Below are 17024 nucleotides of genomic sequence, written 5' to 3'. Positions count from 1 at the left end.
TCTGGCCTGGCCCAAGAGGCTGAGAATAAAGGAGGAGACATCAGACAGTGATAATGAGGCAGGGACTGTGGAAGTGTGAGTTGAGTCATGTGGAAGCAGCAGAGAGGTTTGAAAAAAAAAATACAGCTGATTAACTAAACTGTAGATGGTATGTTAATACGGTTAATTGATTAAGTCATGGTAGCGCTAACTAAAGATGAAGATTTTATGAATTCCACAGAATCTTCCTCTTGCAGTTTTCATAGGTTCCCATAGAAACAAATATATTAGTCCTTTCCTTGCCCTGTCTTACGAGAAGTAAACCAATCAACATGATTTATTTTGTCACTGATCTATACTACTTGCTTCTCCCCTAAAATAACAATTTGCTTGTTCTGTTAAACCGTGTAAAACAGCACCTTTGTGTTGAGATGAAATTTCCTTCTGCCCTAGTTTTGTTTCCTAAAGAAACTATAATTTCTCAACGTTCTAGATAATGCAGCTGAGGAATATCTCGTTATTCATATTGGGCCTTAACTGAAAAGAACAAATGTTTATTTTGAAGTTAACTAAAGTATGACCTCTTGAGATACTCAGGTCAGCAAGGTGCTACCCAAGGCCTGCACATATCTCATTTGTGCAACGTTTAGGAAATTAGTGGTTACTATCTTGTACAGGAGTGTATGGGCACAAATAATACAACTCAGTTCCTGTGTAACACTGACTGCCCATCAAATAACACAGCCTCAAACATAGGAATGTTGAGTTTATGCAAAATTTCCTAAAACTTTTTCAGTCCTTCTTAGAACTCCCGTGGAAACCTTACTCAGAACTCAAGAAGTAGTATCTTGTCCCAATGGCTAGTGTGCAAAGTTGTATCCATCTAACAGAGTTTGGAATAACATCTGCTGGAGCTTGTCACCTAATCTAGCAGCCACGTTGAGTGGATAGAGGTTGACATATGTGAGTGGGCTGCTCTGCATAACTGCCTCAAGATTTTGGATACCAGCACATTCTGGAGGCAAGCCGAGGATGTTATTTGGGCTCTACAGAATGTTGGGGGCAGAGTTAACTGTCCAGCTGGTAAGATAGGTGGGATGTAGTTCATTATGTACTTTTATATATTTGGGAAAAAAAAAAGGTCTGGTGGTGGGCATGGTTTGGTAAGAATCTAGTGATAGCAGTCTGAGACATCTGCCTCTATTCATGTACTGTCTCTCTGCTGCTTCTCCTGTTTGTGTTATGCACTCAGGCTGTTACTTGGCTTATGTGCAGTTCAGATTCCAACTTCTGGAATGTGGTCTGGCAGAAATAAAGATGTAAGAGTACTGTGAGAAGAAAGATTTTGGGCTGCAGATGCCATGGGTGCCATCCACTGGTGTTGCCGCAGTGGCACTGGCCGGGAAACATCAGCAAGACAGAGAAGTCTGTTAAGCTGTGGTCAGACTCAGAAGGTGAGAGAGGGAGCATCTACAGGTGACATCTAATCTGACACTGTGATATCTGCTTATCCAAAGGAATGAGGCAGGGCTTACTTTAAAGGAGTTAAAGCTACCTTCTAAGTACGTGGTTGAAGGGATGGGGAATGTATACCCAAATATCCTGGAGGATTTAAAAAAGGAGATTAGCTATAAAAGCTGTGCTGCTCCTCTAGCAACATTTTTTCATGCAGGCAACCTGAAGTGTACGAGCTGCCAAAAATACTTGATGAAGTGAACGTGAAAATTTCAACAATAAAGTCATTTAAAGAATCTTTCAAGTAACTCAGTGGATCAAAAGGTAAAATTACCACTTAAGTGACATTCTTTGGATCTATATTTTCTGCCTTGGGGACTTCTTTCAATAAACAACAGTGGTTCCAAGAACAAAATACAATGATTCAGGTACTTCATTCTGAGCCAAACATAGTACAGAACATAAACACCTTGCCTTCATAAAGCATTTTTGCTTTATAAATTTGCTTTTTTTAAGATAAATATGTATGTGTTGTCCAACACATACAATATGTATGAATACAGGTATAAAATATGTATATTTTACATATAAGGTTATATGATGTACATAGTTTCTCAAATACTGAGAAGTGGCCATGCAGTTTTGATCACAATACAAAAATCTGTTAAATCAGCAGCACCAACCAAGAGGTGCTAAACAGCTTAAATACCAGGTGAAATTGGGTATGAAACAGGGCTAGCTAACTGTGCTGGTTGAGCACTATCACTATATATATTCTTGAAATACTCCGATAGTTTTAAAAGCCCCATTCAGAAAGTCACTGGAATAAGGAGAAAACAGTGCCTCTTAACTGTAGCATAACACAGGTTTACTGCTCACTTGTGCAGTGCAGTATATTTCATAAAAATGATCCACTAAAGTTCTTCTTACGAAATGCTAATACAAGCCTAATTTTATTAACCTGCCAGATCTGATAAAACTGCAACTAAAATATGAGAAACAAAGATTCTTATTTGCATGAGAATTCTAAAATAATTTATTAAGTTTGCTATCTTTTTACCAACATTTTAATTATTTCTGAAAATTATAAATGGAACATGGGAGTTGCTTATCATTGATGGGAACAGCATCCTTTAATCTCCTCTCAAGAATACTGAAAATATGCCACTTTTGAATTTTTCTTTTGTGAAAGCATATAAAATAGAATGTCAAAACACAAAGCTAGCCTGTGACAAGAGAAAAAATCTGGTGCGCATACTGGCCAAGTATGTCACTGATTTATATGTATTTTTTCATCATCTGGTCTGAGAAAAAGGGTACATGACGCAAAAGGGTCAGTGATACATTTATTCTAGGATTTTCTAATCTTCCATAAGTTAATCAAACTCCAGCCAACACACTGGATTTCTTTAAGTCTTATCTCAGAAATGATCTTTGCTCATCTTAGTGGCTACTAGTAGGCTTACATGCAGTAAGAAAATACTCATGTAATTAATGAAATTTTGGGGAAGCATTTTGGTCTAATGATTTTAAACAACTATGGTTAATCAGTAGAAATCTATGACAGATCATGAAAGCCTTCAAATTTTTTTTTCCAGAAATGAAATTACTTCGGTCTGTAACTCAGGATACTGTTCCTTGTGTCTCAGGGATTCCACTGAATCTGAATGCCTATGTAAAGCAGAACGTTACAGATGAAAAGCATGGTATCAGACACAGAGCTAATAACAATGGTCATAATATTTTATTGCTACTATTGTGGTAATTACTATTTCAATTAAGTCTATCAGATGTGTGGTATTACTTCTTATTGATAATTTTCATATCCTGTGTGGAAGCAAGATTAAGACCTAGCTACTGTTTTTTAAATATACCCACAAATTCTTCAGGCGACACCTGACTACAGTTAAATAAGATGCAATTGTGTGTATCTGCACCTTAGATATGCTGCATAAAGCACAGAGCAGAGCTGGTATTCGTAGCTTCTGAACCTGTCGGCTATGTATTCTCAGCTCCAAACCTGGCTGACCTGCTAGGCAGTCAACCTGAAACAAATGACTCAAACTCAAATGACCAAATTTTTCTGCCAGGGACATGGGCAGTTCCCATCAGCTGGCTCATAGCTACCAGCTCTCAGTCCAAAAGCTTCCTTCTGAAGACTCAAAATGTGGAAATATGCATGCACATAACTACATGATGGGTGGTGAAAAATGTGTCAATGAAATTTCTAGACGAACAAGGGTACATGATTGGTTTCAGCATCAAAAAAGAGCAAGCTCTCCCAAAATATCTCCCTGTTGAGTTTTCACAGACAGATTCTCTGGTGTACTGTATGAGCAAGTTCATGCTCCAGCTTCATACTTTCCTTTGTGAGGGTTTAAGGTTTTTTTTCTGTACACAGCTTACTGCTTATTACAAGAGCCTCAGAGAAATCTAGTGTCTTTGAGACCTCTATTTCTTTACTAAACCTAAGTGAAACTGATCTCAGAAGATAGTAAAAATAGACATATATCTGAAATAAGACGCACACATATGTAAACAAAACAATATAAAAGTTTTTGGTTTTTTTCTCCTAGGAAATTACACAGGAAAAAAAGGTCCTGGAGAAGCCTCCATGGGCTGAATCTGCTCTTCGTTTCTCTCTTCAGTTACTAAAGAATCTAGCAGGGTTACTCAGCTCATATAACCTCTTGTGAGAAGGGAATAGATGTGTGTTCAAATAAAAAAATATATAATTTTCTCTGCATTAGAAGGACACCAGAGAAGAAGAACCTGATGTTACAAATTTAATGGCTAGTTATGAGAGTGTAATCTGCAGTTCTATGGTAAAATAACTAACTGAAGTTCATCCTTCAAAATACAATGACAAAATCAACTCGCATAGAATTTCTTTTTTTTCTTCTGATTTTATTAACATTGCCTATGACTTTAATTTTTTGCTCTACTTTTTATTTCGAAAATGCTTCACTCGTTACTTAATGAAAATGCAAATTTCCCATAGATCCAAGTGTTTACCTGTGGCTTCTTCTAGTGTGGCAACATCCAGTCTGGGGCTATAATTTCCATAACCAGCAGCAGTAAAAGCACGAATCTGGAAAACATATACTGTTCCTGGCTTTAGGTTATTAATAGAAGCTGAAGTGGACTTGGTTTTTACTGTTGAATAGGTTCTTTCCCTTTGATCCTGGAAACAATTAGACAAAAGATTTAAATGGCATTTACAGGTCAGATTTTATCATGGTTACACATCAGCAACTGACAGCCAGCCGGGGTAGTTTATTTCAATTTGTTGAATGCTTTTTTTTCCCATCATAAAAAATAAAGCATACTCTGTGGAGTATTACAAGATACTGCCATTGCAATGAGGAGGTATAAGTGTAACATAAAATTCAAATGGGATGCTCATGTTGTTACTCATAAAAATCCAGACATAAAATGATTGCTTCTTTGGCTCAGATTACATTTTGTGAAATTATGATGGAAAAATAGGTTGAATGCAGCTTTCCAGAGGGACCTATAGAGTTTAAACAGTTCAGGGATGGGGAAATCTGTTTCTGTATGGTCAGAACATATTCTGTTCATAACTTCCAACACTTTAAAAAAATTATAATAGTGTTAATGTTTAACGGGATGGATTTTGCACCTAGACCTGAGGTCTCTGACTAGAAGTGTTCAATCTTTTCTCTAGCTTTTCTCAGGTTCTGACTCTATGGCATCAAGAAGAATCCAGGGAGAGAAGCTCAGTATGACACTCTCAAAATCTGAAGCTGTAAGATTACAAGTCCTATGAGTAATTGCTCACTTTCATATGCTACAAAAGCTGCGTCAAAGATATTTACTATATTCAAAAAGTTACAGAATCATAGAATCGTTAAGGTTGGAAAAGACTTCTAAGATCATCTGGTCCAACTGTCCACCTGCCACCAGTGTTGGCCACTAAACCTTGTTCCTTAGTACCACATCTACATGTTTCTTGAACACCTCTAGGGGCAGTGACTCAATCACTGCCCTGGGCAGCCCATTTCAGTGCCTGACCTTTCAGGGAAGCTTTTCCTAATATCCAACCTGAACCTACCCTGGCGCAACTTGAGGCCATTCCCTCTAGTCCTATCACTAGTTAACTGGAAGAAAAGGCTGAACCTCACCTTGCCACAGCCTCCTTTCAGGGAGTTGTTGAGGGCTATGAGGTCTCTCCTGTGCTTCCTCTTCTCCAGACTACACAATCCCGTTCCCTTGGCTGCTCCTCATAAGACTTATGCTCCAGATCCCTCACCAGCTTCATTGCTCTTTTCTGGACACACTCCAGAGCCTCGATGTCTTTCTTGTAGAGAGGGGCCCAAAACACAGTACTCAAGGTGCAGCCTCACTAGAGCTGAGTACAGGGGATTTATCACTTCCCTGCTCCTTCTGACAACACTCTTTCTGATACAAGCCAGGATGCCATTGGCCTTCTCAGTCACCTGGGCACAGTGCTGGCTCATGTTGAGCTGAGTATCAACCAACATCTCCACGTCCGTTTCCTCTGCACAGTCTTCCAGCCACTCTGCCCTTAGCCTGTAGCATTGCTTGAGGTTGTTTTGGCCAAAGTGCAGGATCCAGCACTTGATCTTGTTGAACCTCATCTCACTGGGCTTAGCCCAGCAATCCAGCCTCTCCAGATCCCTCTGTAGGCCCTTCCTACCCTCAGGCAGATCAACGCTTCCTCCCAGCTGTCATGGTTTTATGATTTTTGGTTATTGGTATTCCACATCACAACATAATGTAGTGAATGTACCTGGTTCTCAGAAGAGAAGGACTACTACATTCCCCACAGTACTTTGCTCCTCTGTTACCATTTTCCAGCCGGAGGGAAAAGATAAAAACTTGCAGATCACGAGACCTTGTTCCCTTTTTTCTGCCCATCTCTCGTTCTGGCAGCACCTCGCTCTCCAGCCGTCTTATTGTCAGTAGTAGAGTAAGGCCTACCTTGATTTTGGGACATTCTCTCTCTCTGTATTGGATTGATCAGCTTAAATTGTAATTATATTGTATTATAGTGTGTTGTTTTGCATTCCGATATCTTACTCAGTAAATTAGTTTGTTTCTCCTCAGATTGTTGCCGCTGTTCTTTGCTCTCAGGGCCATCTCCTTACCCTTTCTCCCTTTTCCCCTTTCCCGGGGTGTGGGCCCATGGGTCCCCCATCCCCTTCGTCATGGAACTGGGCCGAACGCCCATAAACCGTTGACACCAGCTTGGTGTCATCTGAAAACTTACTGAGGTTGCATTCAGTCCCCTCATCCAGATCATGAATAAAGACGTTAAACAGGATGGGACCCAATACCGACCCCTGGGGTGCACCACTCGTGACTGGTTGCCAGCTGGATTTAACTCCATTCACCACCACTCTCTGGGCCCAGCCATTCAGACAGTTCTTTAACCAGCTAAGAGTGTACATGTCCAGGCCACGGTCTGTCAGCTTCTCTAGCAGAATACTGTGAGAGATAGTGTCAAAAGATTTGCTGAAGTCTAAGTAGACTACATCAACAGCTTTTCCCTCATCCACCAGGTGGATCACTTGACTATAGAAAGAGATGAAGTTGGTCAAGCAGGACATGCCTTTCATGAACCCCTGCTGGTTGGGTCTGATCCTGTGGCTGTCCTGCATATGCCATGTGATCTCATTCAAGGTGATCTATTCCATAACTTTCCCTGGCACCAAGGTCAGGCTGACCAGCCTGTAGTTCTCCAGATTCTCCTTATGACCGCTTTTGTAGATGGGAGTCTTCAGCACATTCATGGGATTCGTCACATTTAATGATCAAGATTATCTTTCAGAATAGATACGTGCAGCTCTGTTGATTTTCAGTGGCAAATGCAACCCTGACTTGAAGGGCAGAAGAGATGAGTTAACCAGCCATCTGAATGCACCACATGACCAGACAAGCATAAGCCGTATAAGGCAGTGCTAATGAGACAGATACAGAGGGAAGGAATAAATCTGTAACTCATTTCAATTTGTCAGCTAAAAAATGATGGAGAACCTTCCCCTTTACAGTCAACAAAGCAGCAAAGGCTTTTGCTGAAATACTGGGTTCAACACAACATGTATGATTTCTTTTCAGAGATTCACTAATGGCTTCTCCTGGGCCTTGCTTTCTCAGTCATTTGTGCAAGCCCATGCACTCAGCTAGCAACAATTTTTCATATCTTCTCCAAGAAAATTTAAATCATCTGTAAGTGAGGACCATGGTGGAATCTATGTTGATATGTGAGAAAGAACAGGAATGCTCGAGAGAGGAGAATCAAGGATAATAACACTGTAAATGCATATACAGGTTCACAACTGTAAGCCACAATGGAATTTCAGAATTTCGGGTTTGAAGCATCAATGAGGCTTATTTGCCTGTTCTTGAATTAAAAAAAAAATAAAAATCAACAACAATTAAGTAAAAATAACCTGAGCTGGAAGCATCAGAGGACAGGCTTACTTGGGAGATTTCAGGCATTTTCCACTCCAGCTGTAGCCAGAAGAGTGAGAGGTGAAAAAAAAAACACTTATCAGAATATTTCAGAACCACAAAAAATGTTTGATCTAATTTTGCCTTGAAAGGAGCTGAAAATGTCCAGATCTTGATTTTCTTTTTGGTTGGTTGTGGGTTTTTCTTTTCTTTTCTTTTTTTTTTTTTTGGGGGGGGGGTTGGGGCTAACACAATAATGGAGCAAAAAAACCTGCCTTTCTAGTTCTGAGCAAGAAGCTTATGATTCAAACTGATCTGCACTGCTTTGAAATGAAAGCAAGTCATTAAGCATTTTTTTTTAATAGACACACTGAATTAAAGGTTTAAATTCAGTATATCTGTGACTAGTTGTAGGATCAGTTTCTTATTCTATTTTCTTAATTTCACTGCAACAGAGTACTGGCAGGTTTCCTTCACTAACAAGAAAAAATTAACAGAAATTCTTGTCTTGGCAAATACAGGAAATTGGCAATAAATTTCTCCTGTTTGTTTAAAGTAGAATTAACGTGTAGGGAAAATAATAAACAGTACATTCTAGCAGTAATCATATGAGAAAAATATAATATCTTGGGCAATTTTTGTTTATTTTAACAGACCAGAAGCTATTGTGGATACAAAAGCAAGCAAAATGTTATTTTTTTTTCTCTGTTTGTGCAGAGAACAGTTTCGCTTTTGGCAAATGCATGTGTCTTTTTTCATACTATTTGTTAATGTATGGAATTCCTTTGTGTGAGTGTGTCAGGGAAAAAAATTACTTGCCAAAATGAGTAAAATTCCTTTCACAGAAACGTTTAGCTAACTTTAAATACCTTGTAAGTTTTTTTTACAAGAGTCATCAAAGTGAACAACTAAAACTGGGAGTTAACATCAACGAATAAACAATTTATTCCCCTCTCAGTTCATACAAAGATCTACTGATAAGTATATTTCTGTAATTCAGCACTGAAAATCAGATGTGACACTTGATTTTATATCCATTCTGGTCTGAATTTATCTGATTGAATGTTAGCTAGCAAGCTGACATGCGCTTTTTTATATAGAGATACTACTACCTTGTTTGTAGAAATGAAATATCTTCATAAGTGATTACAAAGGAGCTCCTTTGTTCATTTCCTTGAATTTTAATTTTTCTCTCTCTTTCTTTTTTCTCTCCCAGAATGCTATATAAAAACTAGGAATATGCTATGTGCTACAGTAAATTTCCTAGGGAATCTGGATGAGCCAGATTCACATCCTATGACAAGCATGTAGCTGCACAACCTGCCTTTACCCCATTTTCATCCATCTTATAGTTGCATGTGGCCCTGCTTACATGCTTGTCAGATTTTTGTTATTCTGGAGTATGTTAAGGCTATCAAGAATGAAGGCCTAGACATGCTGAAATGAATGGCAGAACTCTGACTGACATCAATAAGATTGCAATTTCACCCTAACAGAAACAGAGATCACTTCATCTACTATTGAGAAGCAGCCCTCTGCATCGAGGAGGACTGAAAAACAAATCTCATGTTCATGGGTCTTTTTAAAAGGACAAATAAGGAATATTTATCAGCTGAAACTGTAGGAAGTATGAAAGTTTTCAGACATTAAGTCAAAGCTGCTCAACTTAAAATGCAATAGCAAATGCACTCAAGGATTGTATTTGATGTCTCATCTCAAGACTGGAATCACAGTGACATAGAAGGAAATAAAAAAGCTGTAAAGACAATGTAAGGGAGACTGGAAAATGCCAAATCTTGTGGTAAAATATCCACAGTCCAACTCAGCAAGGGGAAAATTGTAGAAAAAAAGGATGATTTTGAGCGGATAGTTCACTTTTATTATACCAAAATAGAATATATGTGACCTAAACTAGCAATAATAATTTCAGGGAAGCGCTAGTTATTAAAAGTGAGCAGAATCACTGTGACTTTGAAGAGACAGGATAGTTGATCACATGGTTGTGGTTTTAACATCATTCCACAATTTAGTGAGCCAACATGCTGCAAACAGTACATCGTTGTACATTACAGATAATCTATGCACTTACTTTCTCATAATACTTGATTTCATATTCAGTAATGACTCCATTGGGATGTTCTGGTTCCTGCCAGGAAAGCTCCACGCTCCTCTGCAGCACTCTCTCTTTCATTACTCCACTAACTTGTGAGGGAGCTGTTTGGACAAGATGTGTCAATAAATAATAAGGAAATTTGTTGGATGCCTAAAATCACATGTCATTACTGACCCACCCCATGCTGAGCCACTTTTATTAAGGTAAAAGAAAGCACCTTTTCTTTTAGCTAATGAATATTCAAGCAGCATCCTATTACTGTTCATAAACTTAGAATGGAAATCAAATTAAGTGCAAACAGCAAAAAAGTGGCATTGTTGAAGGTAGTGCAAAACTGAAATTGGTGAGATAGGAATAATAATTAGGTAAATGAATTCTGATTAAGACAGTGAGATAGATTTTTAGATTGATTTGTTATAAGTTAAGAATCTAAATAGTTATTGCATTTGTTTCAACAATACTTACAAAAAGAAAAATAATCTGTTAGAAACAAAACTACATATTTTAGGCTGACTTTGTGTAGTTGATACCAATGCTGCTTAACAAATAACCTGCCAAACTATCTGATTACAGCACGATTTGGTGGTGAAAACAGCTTTGTTAAGAGACTAAAACCCCTCTTTTGCATTTGTTCAAACCTTCCCAGAACATTCTCTCTTTAGAGCTGAAGTTTCCATCTTTGGTTCTGCTATCTAATGAAAGTCTGAGGTAATTTAAGAAGCAGATCTTATGAAATAAAGGGTCACTATATTCCTCTTCCTCCCAGCACACAGTCACACACACACACATGCACGCAGTTTCCTAATAAACAACGCTGACCATCAGGTGTCATTCGAAATTTCTGAAAAGCAATCTACAACCATTATATAGCTACTGAATCTCATTTAACGATGGTTATTAACTAGTATAATACAAGTGACTGAAAAAGTAACTTTCTTGATCAGCTTATCTCATGCTTAATGAAAAAGCAAGATTGTGGAGTTATTGCTGGTGGGTACTTCCAAAGAAATCCTAGCATCATACTTTTCCACAAACATACATGCTGCATACGGGAATGTGTGCACTGAAGTCCTGTAAAATCATAGCTCTTTAAAAAACAGCTGCAGTACTAGAACCATGAAGAACTTGGCCTTGTTCCTGTTCAATTTATTGGAAATAATTACATTAATTTAAAGGGTGTAACATTGCTCACACAAAAGAGAGATAAAGAGACAAGCTGATCCTCCTCTGCTCTATTTAAAAACAAAGTGACATGTACGTTTATAGGAAACTGATCATATTTGGAGAGTAGATTCAGGAAGCAGGAAACTAAGCAAAAATACTAGATACGTTTATTTATGTATCTTTCAAGTATAGAATCTACAATTTTTAACAAACATAATGAAAATTTTAAATCTTTTTCCCTTTCTTTAAATCTTTTCTTTAGGGGGAAAAACAGGAACGACTTTATTTCAGAACTGTATACAGTGCTTTCACTTTGTAAAATTATTCCCACTGATTTCAGACAGATACAAGTTCTGTTATAGAACAAGGATACTTTGCTGTAACAAGTAGGTGAACTTCACTGTCTCTTTTACCATTCATCTCAAAATCTAATTCCAGTAATTCCCATTAAAATATTCTTTAGCATCCTCATTTTGCTTAATTTCAAGAAAATAGGAAGAAAAGATCGAGAACGCACAGTCCTCTAGCATTAAGGACAAAAACTTAAAGTAAGAATCTCTACAGCACAACTAAGATGATAATTCTCTAGGGAACTTAAAATTTGATTTCTAGTTTTGTGTTTTAATTCTGTTTCTAGCCCTTTTTATTATAACATGCATAGTCACAGAGGTTTTAAAATTAAATTTATTTATATTTCACTAGAGGCTCCAAGAGTCCATGAAAATTAAGAATAGAAGCCATGCATGATAATTTTCATTATAAACTATTAAGTCATGTATTCAATATAATCAAAGTTGAAGACCCCTTAATGTAGGCTGCCAAACTAATGAAATCATAAAATTGTGTCATGCAAACACCAAGGGCTGATAAGGCTGATAAAGCTTTCCAGAGTCAGGATCTATCACTTCTTACATAATCTTTCTAAAAGCTTAGAGTATTTTCACCCTCTAATTAGAGTATATATGTTCTTTTTTGTAGCTAAGAGAGTGGAATGTGGAATGCAGCAAACTTATTCACTCTGTCTAATTTTCTGTACAGTAGTTAACTAGTTGTCTTCTTTGTCTCAATAAGTAGCACAGCAGCTTAGCTGAAATTCAAGAGTGGTCAGTATGTTTCATGTGTAATGTTATATCTCACAAAGATAAATGTTTTCAGACTGTTCATTTTACATTTTTAGATGTCCACAATTGTTAATATTCATACTTCTAATGAAACAACTTTATATTACCTATGTCACTGAAAATTGTTCTCAACATTCATTGCCTTTTGTTTTAGCTTATCAAATTTTTTAATTCAGTTTGTCAGAGCATTCGTTTTTTCTAAGCATTCAAGTAAAATGAACTCACTTCCTCTGGCATTAGTTAACTTTGGATATGTGAAGAGGGAACAGCAATGTGAGCAATGAGGAAGAAAGAAGATGTTGATGGGAAAGGGAAATGCACTGTACAAGATTCCCACTTAACATCTGCACAAAGCACATCACAGTCATATTCTATTCTTAAGGGATTTACATGCGAAAGAAAATCTCAGTGAATTATTAGCATTGCAAGCCAGCATGCAAAGTCTTAAATAAATGAGCTATATTTCCTGATTATTAATATTCTTTTCATTCAAGCATGATCAGATTAAAATTTTTTTGTTTGTTTGTTTCTTTTTCCTAGCCAAAAATATTCTGCTATATTTCAGTGGTAGAAGAATCTATAATAAAGCAGAAGAGAGAGCCCAACCCGGCAGGGTGAATATGTTGGCAATTTTGGCCTTGAGTCTATATGTTTGTGAGGCTCTGAAAATAATAACGTTGTACGTAAGTCCTATAGTGCATGATATTCCTAAAATGCAGTAAGTTACCTGAACTTATTTTATGTGCTACTTTAAGCCTCGACGTTTGTTGGGGGAAGGCAAGGTACACCAGCCTATTGCTACTGGAAGGAAACCTTAGCGAACCGGAGCAACCACATAAGCCAATTAATCAATGGTACAGGCTAGACATAGATGCTGTCTTTATCCTGCCTTTCTTGTTACATTTCTTAATGAGTGCTTAATGAGAATGTATAGGTCAGAAGCATTTTGTTCTTTATTCTAGTACAATCATTTCTACTGCATCTCTAACAAAGTTGTTCATGATGAAGACACAACTAAGTACCCAGTCCAGAGTGACTTGAGCATGCATAATCCCTAATGTATCTTTTCAGGTTACAAAGGAGCATTGTTTGTCTCCATCATTATTTCCATAATATCTTACACCTGGGGATACAGGCTGTTTAAAACATCATCTGCTATCAACTTTCTTTCTGATATACCTCATCTCCTCTTTTTCTCCTTCCTGCTGACACAACATCCAATGCATCAAACACACACAGCCTCTCAGGGCTAATAGGAGATGTACCTACACATGCTGCATAAGGAAGTACTTCGAGAATGACAGGCTCTCAGCACACTCATTCACCTTTTCTAAATGCTTCAAATATACCATTCAGCAAAAGGAAAAATTGATTTTTCACTGGGTTTCAACATCACAGCCACAGAGAAATATAACTCTACTGGGCTTTACTGATAAAGCCTTCAAGTTATATAGATTTCAAGCTCGTCATCATTTCCAGATCAAGTTATTGAAAAAGTTAAAACGGAGGTGTCAAAAAGAGCAGGATATTCCAAGAAAATATTATATTCCAGAGAGAATTTTGCATCTGGTAGACTGATGTGTTATATTCATATTGCTAAGCCAAGAATATGGTATATTATTAATGTCTGCAAATATTCATGTATAGAAAGCTGCAGTGATTGTTTTGGAAGACACTGCTTTTAGTCCAGAGTTCTGCAAAAATATTAAATCATAATGCTGCTCATGCTTTAGCTCTATCTTTAGCTATTCTCTGCTTCTCACGCTTGATGTTTCCCTTTAGCTGCAGTACACTTTCCAAAATACACAGACAGATATAAAATTAAGTCTTTTGCACTTTGGATCCAAAAGAATATATTAAAAAAGCATAAAATGGTAAAACAAAACAATATAAACTGAAAAATGAAAACACGTGAAGCTGGACTTTCACACATAAGCAAAGTTAGGTATTGTGTGCCAATTTCTAGCACAAAATCAGCCCTAACACTGTTTTCAAGAAAAAAGAGCAGTCAGCAAAAGAAACCTACTCAGCTATTTCTCTGAGATTTCTGCAGTTCTGCATCATGAATGTGTCTCAGTTTCATCTGGCAGCATCAGTCATGGAAACTTTTCATCTCATACCTTTTTTAAGCTCACTCTAGAAATAGCATTTCCGAGTGATTAGTAGTTCATGTCTATAAAACAAACTATTTACAACTCCCCTGGAATAAAGGTTTAAATTCTGCAGTCTCACATTATGCAGAAAGTTTCCCAAAGGAAAGTGAGGAAATGCTCCCAGTGCAGAATAAGAGCACAGGTTAATAAATGCAACCAAACCTAAATTTGCATCTCCAGTTTCCTGATTTGCTATAGAAAGAGTGAAGGAGCTATCACCCTTCCTTTTATCTTTCTCTACTTTGTAATAGCAGTCATGTGTTTACAACAACCTCATCTTCATCTGGTAGTCACTGAAATCAACAGTAGCACTCATGCACTCTCATAGCACAGGACCCCTGCAGTAGCACTCCCAAAGGATTAAAACTCTTGGCTCTTGGCCTCATTCATTTTCACATCTGGAAGAGGTGCGGCAATCATTTAAAAGCACTAGCTTTTCACACAGCAACAAAGATATCAAATTTTCTACCCCTGTAAAACTTTATCAACATACATATTACATTCCATGAAGCAACACCGGTATCCTCCAACAGACTTCTGCAGCAATTGAGTGGGTGCTTTGAGTACGTGGACTGAAGGGGACTTTGCTAACAGAAGTAGATCATGGAAAGTCAGAGATATCAGCATTCTAAAAGTTATAACTTAATCTACCACTTCTTTGTAAAATGTCATTGTTGTCTCCTTTCTGGGCAGAAATCTTTAAGCAACATGGTTTTATTGACTGTCAATATGTTTTAACTACGTCTGGCACCTGGACTCTTACAGACGATGAACACAAAATGAACCCATTACTATATGTGAAAATACTAACAAGAAAATAGTAGCAGAAAATGGTTGGCTCTTAAACGGTTGTCCAGGAAGAGAATACAAAGCTCCCTGTACTCTCTTTCCATCCCTGCACCACAGTTACACAAAGAGCACCCTTCTCCACTAATTTGCTCCCAAGAGAAGGAGTGTTAAATGAAGGCAGAATTTGGCCTTCCTCTATGCTCTGGTTTGTTCTGAGGAGAAACTTAGGCATCAGGATTACCAAAATTGCTAAAAAGCTCTGTAGGCAAAGAGATTATACACCTTGAGGAATGGAAGCAGTTGCTGTCAGGGGCCTGGGGCAAACATGGGGCACCACGCTGGGATTCATGCTGGACTGAAGCACTGTGCCTCAGGACACGTGCCCTCACTCCTTTCTGAGGAGCAACACAGATGTCATCTGAAATAAAACTCTGACAATGTTTCACAGATACTGGGCAAATTTTAAAGCTTTTATCTTATCTGTTTATTCTGCTTCCCATAAATCAGCAAAAGATTTGTGTGAAAGAAAAAATATCTATACATCTCAAAGCATGGTAACATGTCAGTGCCACTCAAGCCAGGAGTAGCCACAGTTGGTTCTTTGAATGCTTAAGAAAATTTTCCTACATTAATCTTCGTGTTTACACTAATATATAAAATAATTTTCATAAGCTGAACATTATTAAATGGATAAATGGAAATTTATAATACTTTCTTTTTTCTTAAAGTGTATTTCTCTGCCCTCAGTTAAATCTCCACATGACAAAGCTGCCCATGATAAAAGGTTATTGAGTACCACTGTATTATGCCATTAGTACCCATTGCTTTGGATCAATGACAGAGAAATTCCCCACTGTGTTTATAAGCTGCAGCATTCAAAAAGAGACCCAAATAAATCAGATATTTTACACTAACAATATCCTACAGAGAAGCCATTTTAACTTCCTCTCTGACACACTTTACTTTCCGGCTCATAAATATAACACAGTGTGCACACAATGTTCTGTAAACCATGAGGCACACACATGGCTCTCTGAGCACCTGGAGATGTCAGGAGTATGTGGTAGCAAGCAATGTACTCAGGTAATACTTGACTGCATTACCCCATTACCTTTTTTTTTTTTTTTTTTTTTTTTTTTGCCACTGCTTTTGTAGTTGAGAAACCACTAAATTACCCACAGATCTCAGGAGAGCAACAGAAATACTACTTATCTGAATACTTTTACAAATAAATTAATGAGGAAAAGGAATAGATTCTGTTCTTCTTCAATAGTATTAGCAAAGTTCTATGGAAACTGTAATTATCTAGTATGTAGTGATTTACTAAGTACATTTACTGATTTGTTTAAAATAGATAATTTTTGGTAAATCCTTCATCAACCTCGAAATTTCCCAGCTCGATCAGTTTTATATACTGTCTACTGTGGCAAAATCTGGAGAAGGGAAACCAATAAAATGAACTTATCAGAAAGAAAGAGATGAAACAGTTTAGAAAGATCAGGGCTGACAGTTTGTCTATCATGTTATTTTCTTCTACTAAGAGTCTATGTCTAGACCCGTTCTATGAACTCCCCTGTTTCTTTTGCTTGACATTTGGTACAAATATTATTGTCATGTCTGTATCCCATTTCTTCCCAAACTGGCGACTTGGGCATCAATCAGTGCTGAACGGATGCTGAGTTGCGTAACAAGTGACAATGTCGACTCCCAAGGTATCCACAATTCTTGTTTTGTGAATAAGTTTTGACATGTCAGGCACAAACCTGATTCTTACAAATGTGTTAGAATAAAAAAAACAGCCTTACTAATAAC

The 17024-nt window shown here is 37.5% G+C and overlaps 1 protein-coding gene across 4 annotated transcripts in view; it reads right to left on the bottom strand.

Moving 5' to 3' along the window:
• EPHA7 (EPH receptor A7) overlaps positions 1 to 17024 on the bottom strand; it is a 161282-nt gene that overhangs the window by 33451 nt on the left and 110807 nt on the right. For all 4 annotated transcript variants that reach the window (XM_021392355.1, XM_021392353.1, XM_021392351.1 and 1 more), the window contains exons 6-7: positions 9962 to 10086; positions 4450 to 4618 (exon numbers count right to left, since the gene is read on the bottom strand). In XM_021392355.1, coding sequence (XP_021248030.1) covers positions 4450 to 4618; positions 9962 to 10086 — 294 coding nt within the window. The remainder of the gene's footprint in view (positions 1 to 4449; positions 4619 to 9961; positions 10087 to 17024) is intronic.

The sequence above is a fragment of the Numida meleagris genome, chromosome 3 (genome assembly GCF_002078875.1).
Source record: "Numida meleagris isolate 19003 breed g44 Domestic line chromosome 3, NumMel1.0, whole genome shotgun sequence".
In the NCBI taxonomy this organism is placed as follows: Eukaryota; Metazoa; Chordata; class Aves; order Galliformes; family Numididae; genus Numida; species Numida meleagris.
The sequence above is the reverse complement of the archived record's forward strand: the minus strand, read 5'-3'. Positions and strand labels throughout refer to the sequence as shown.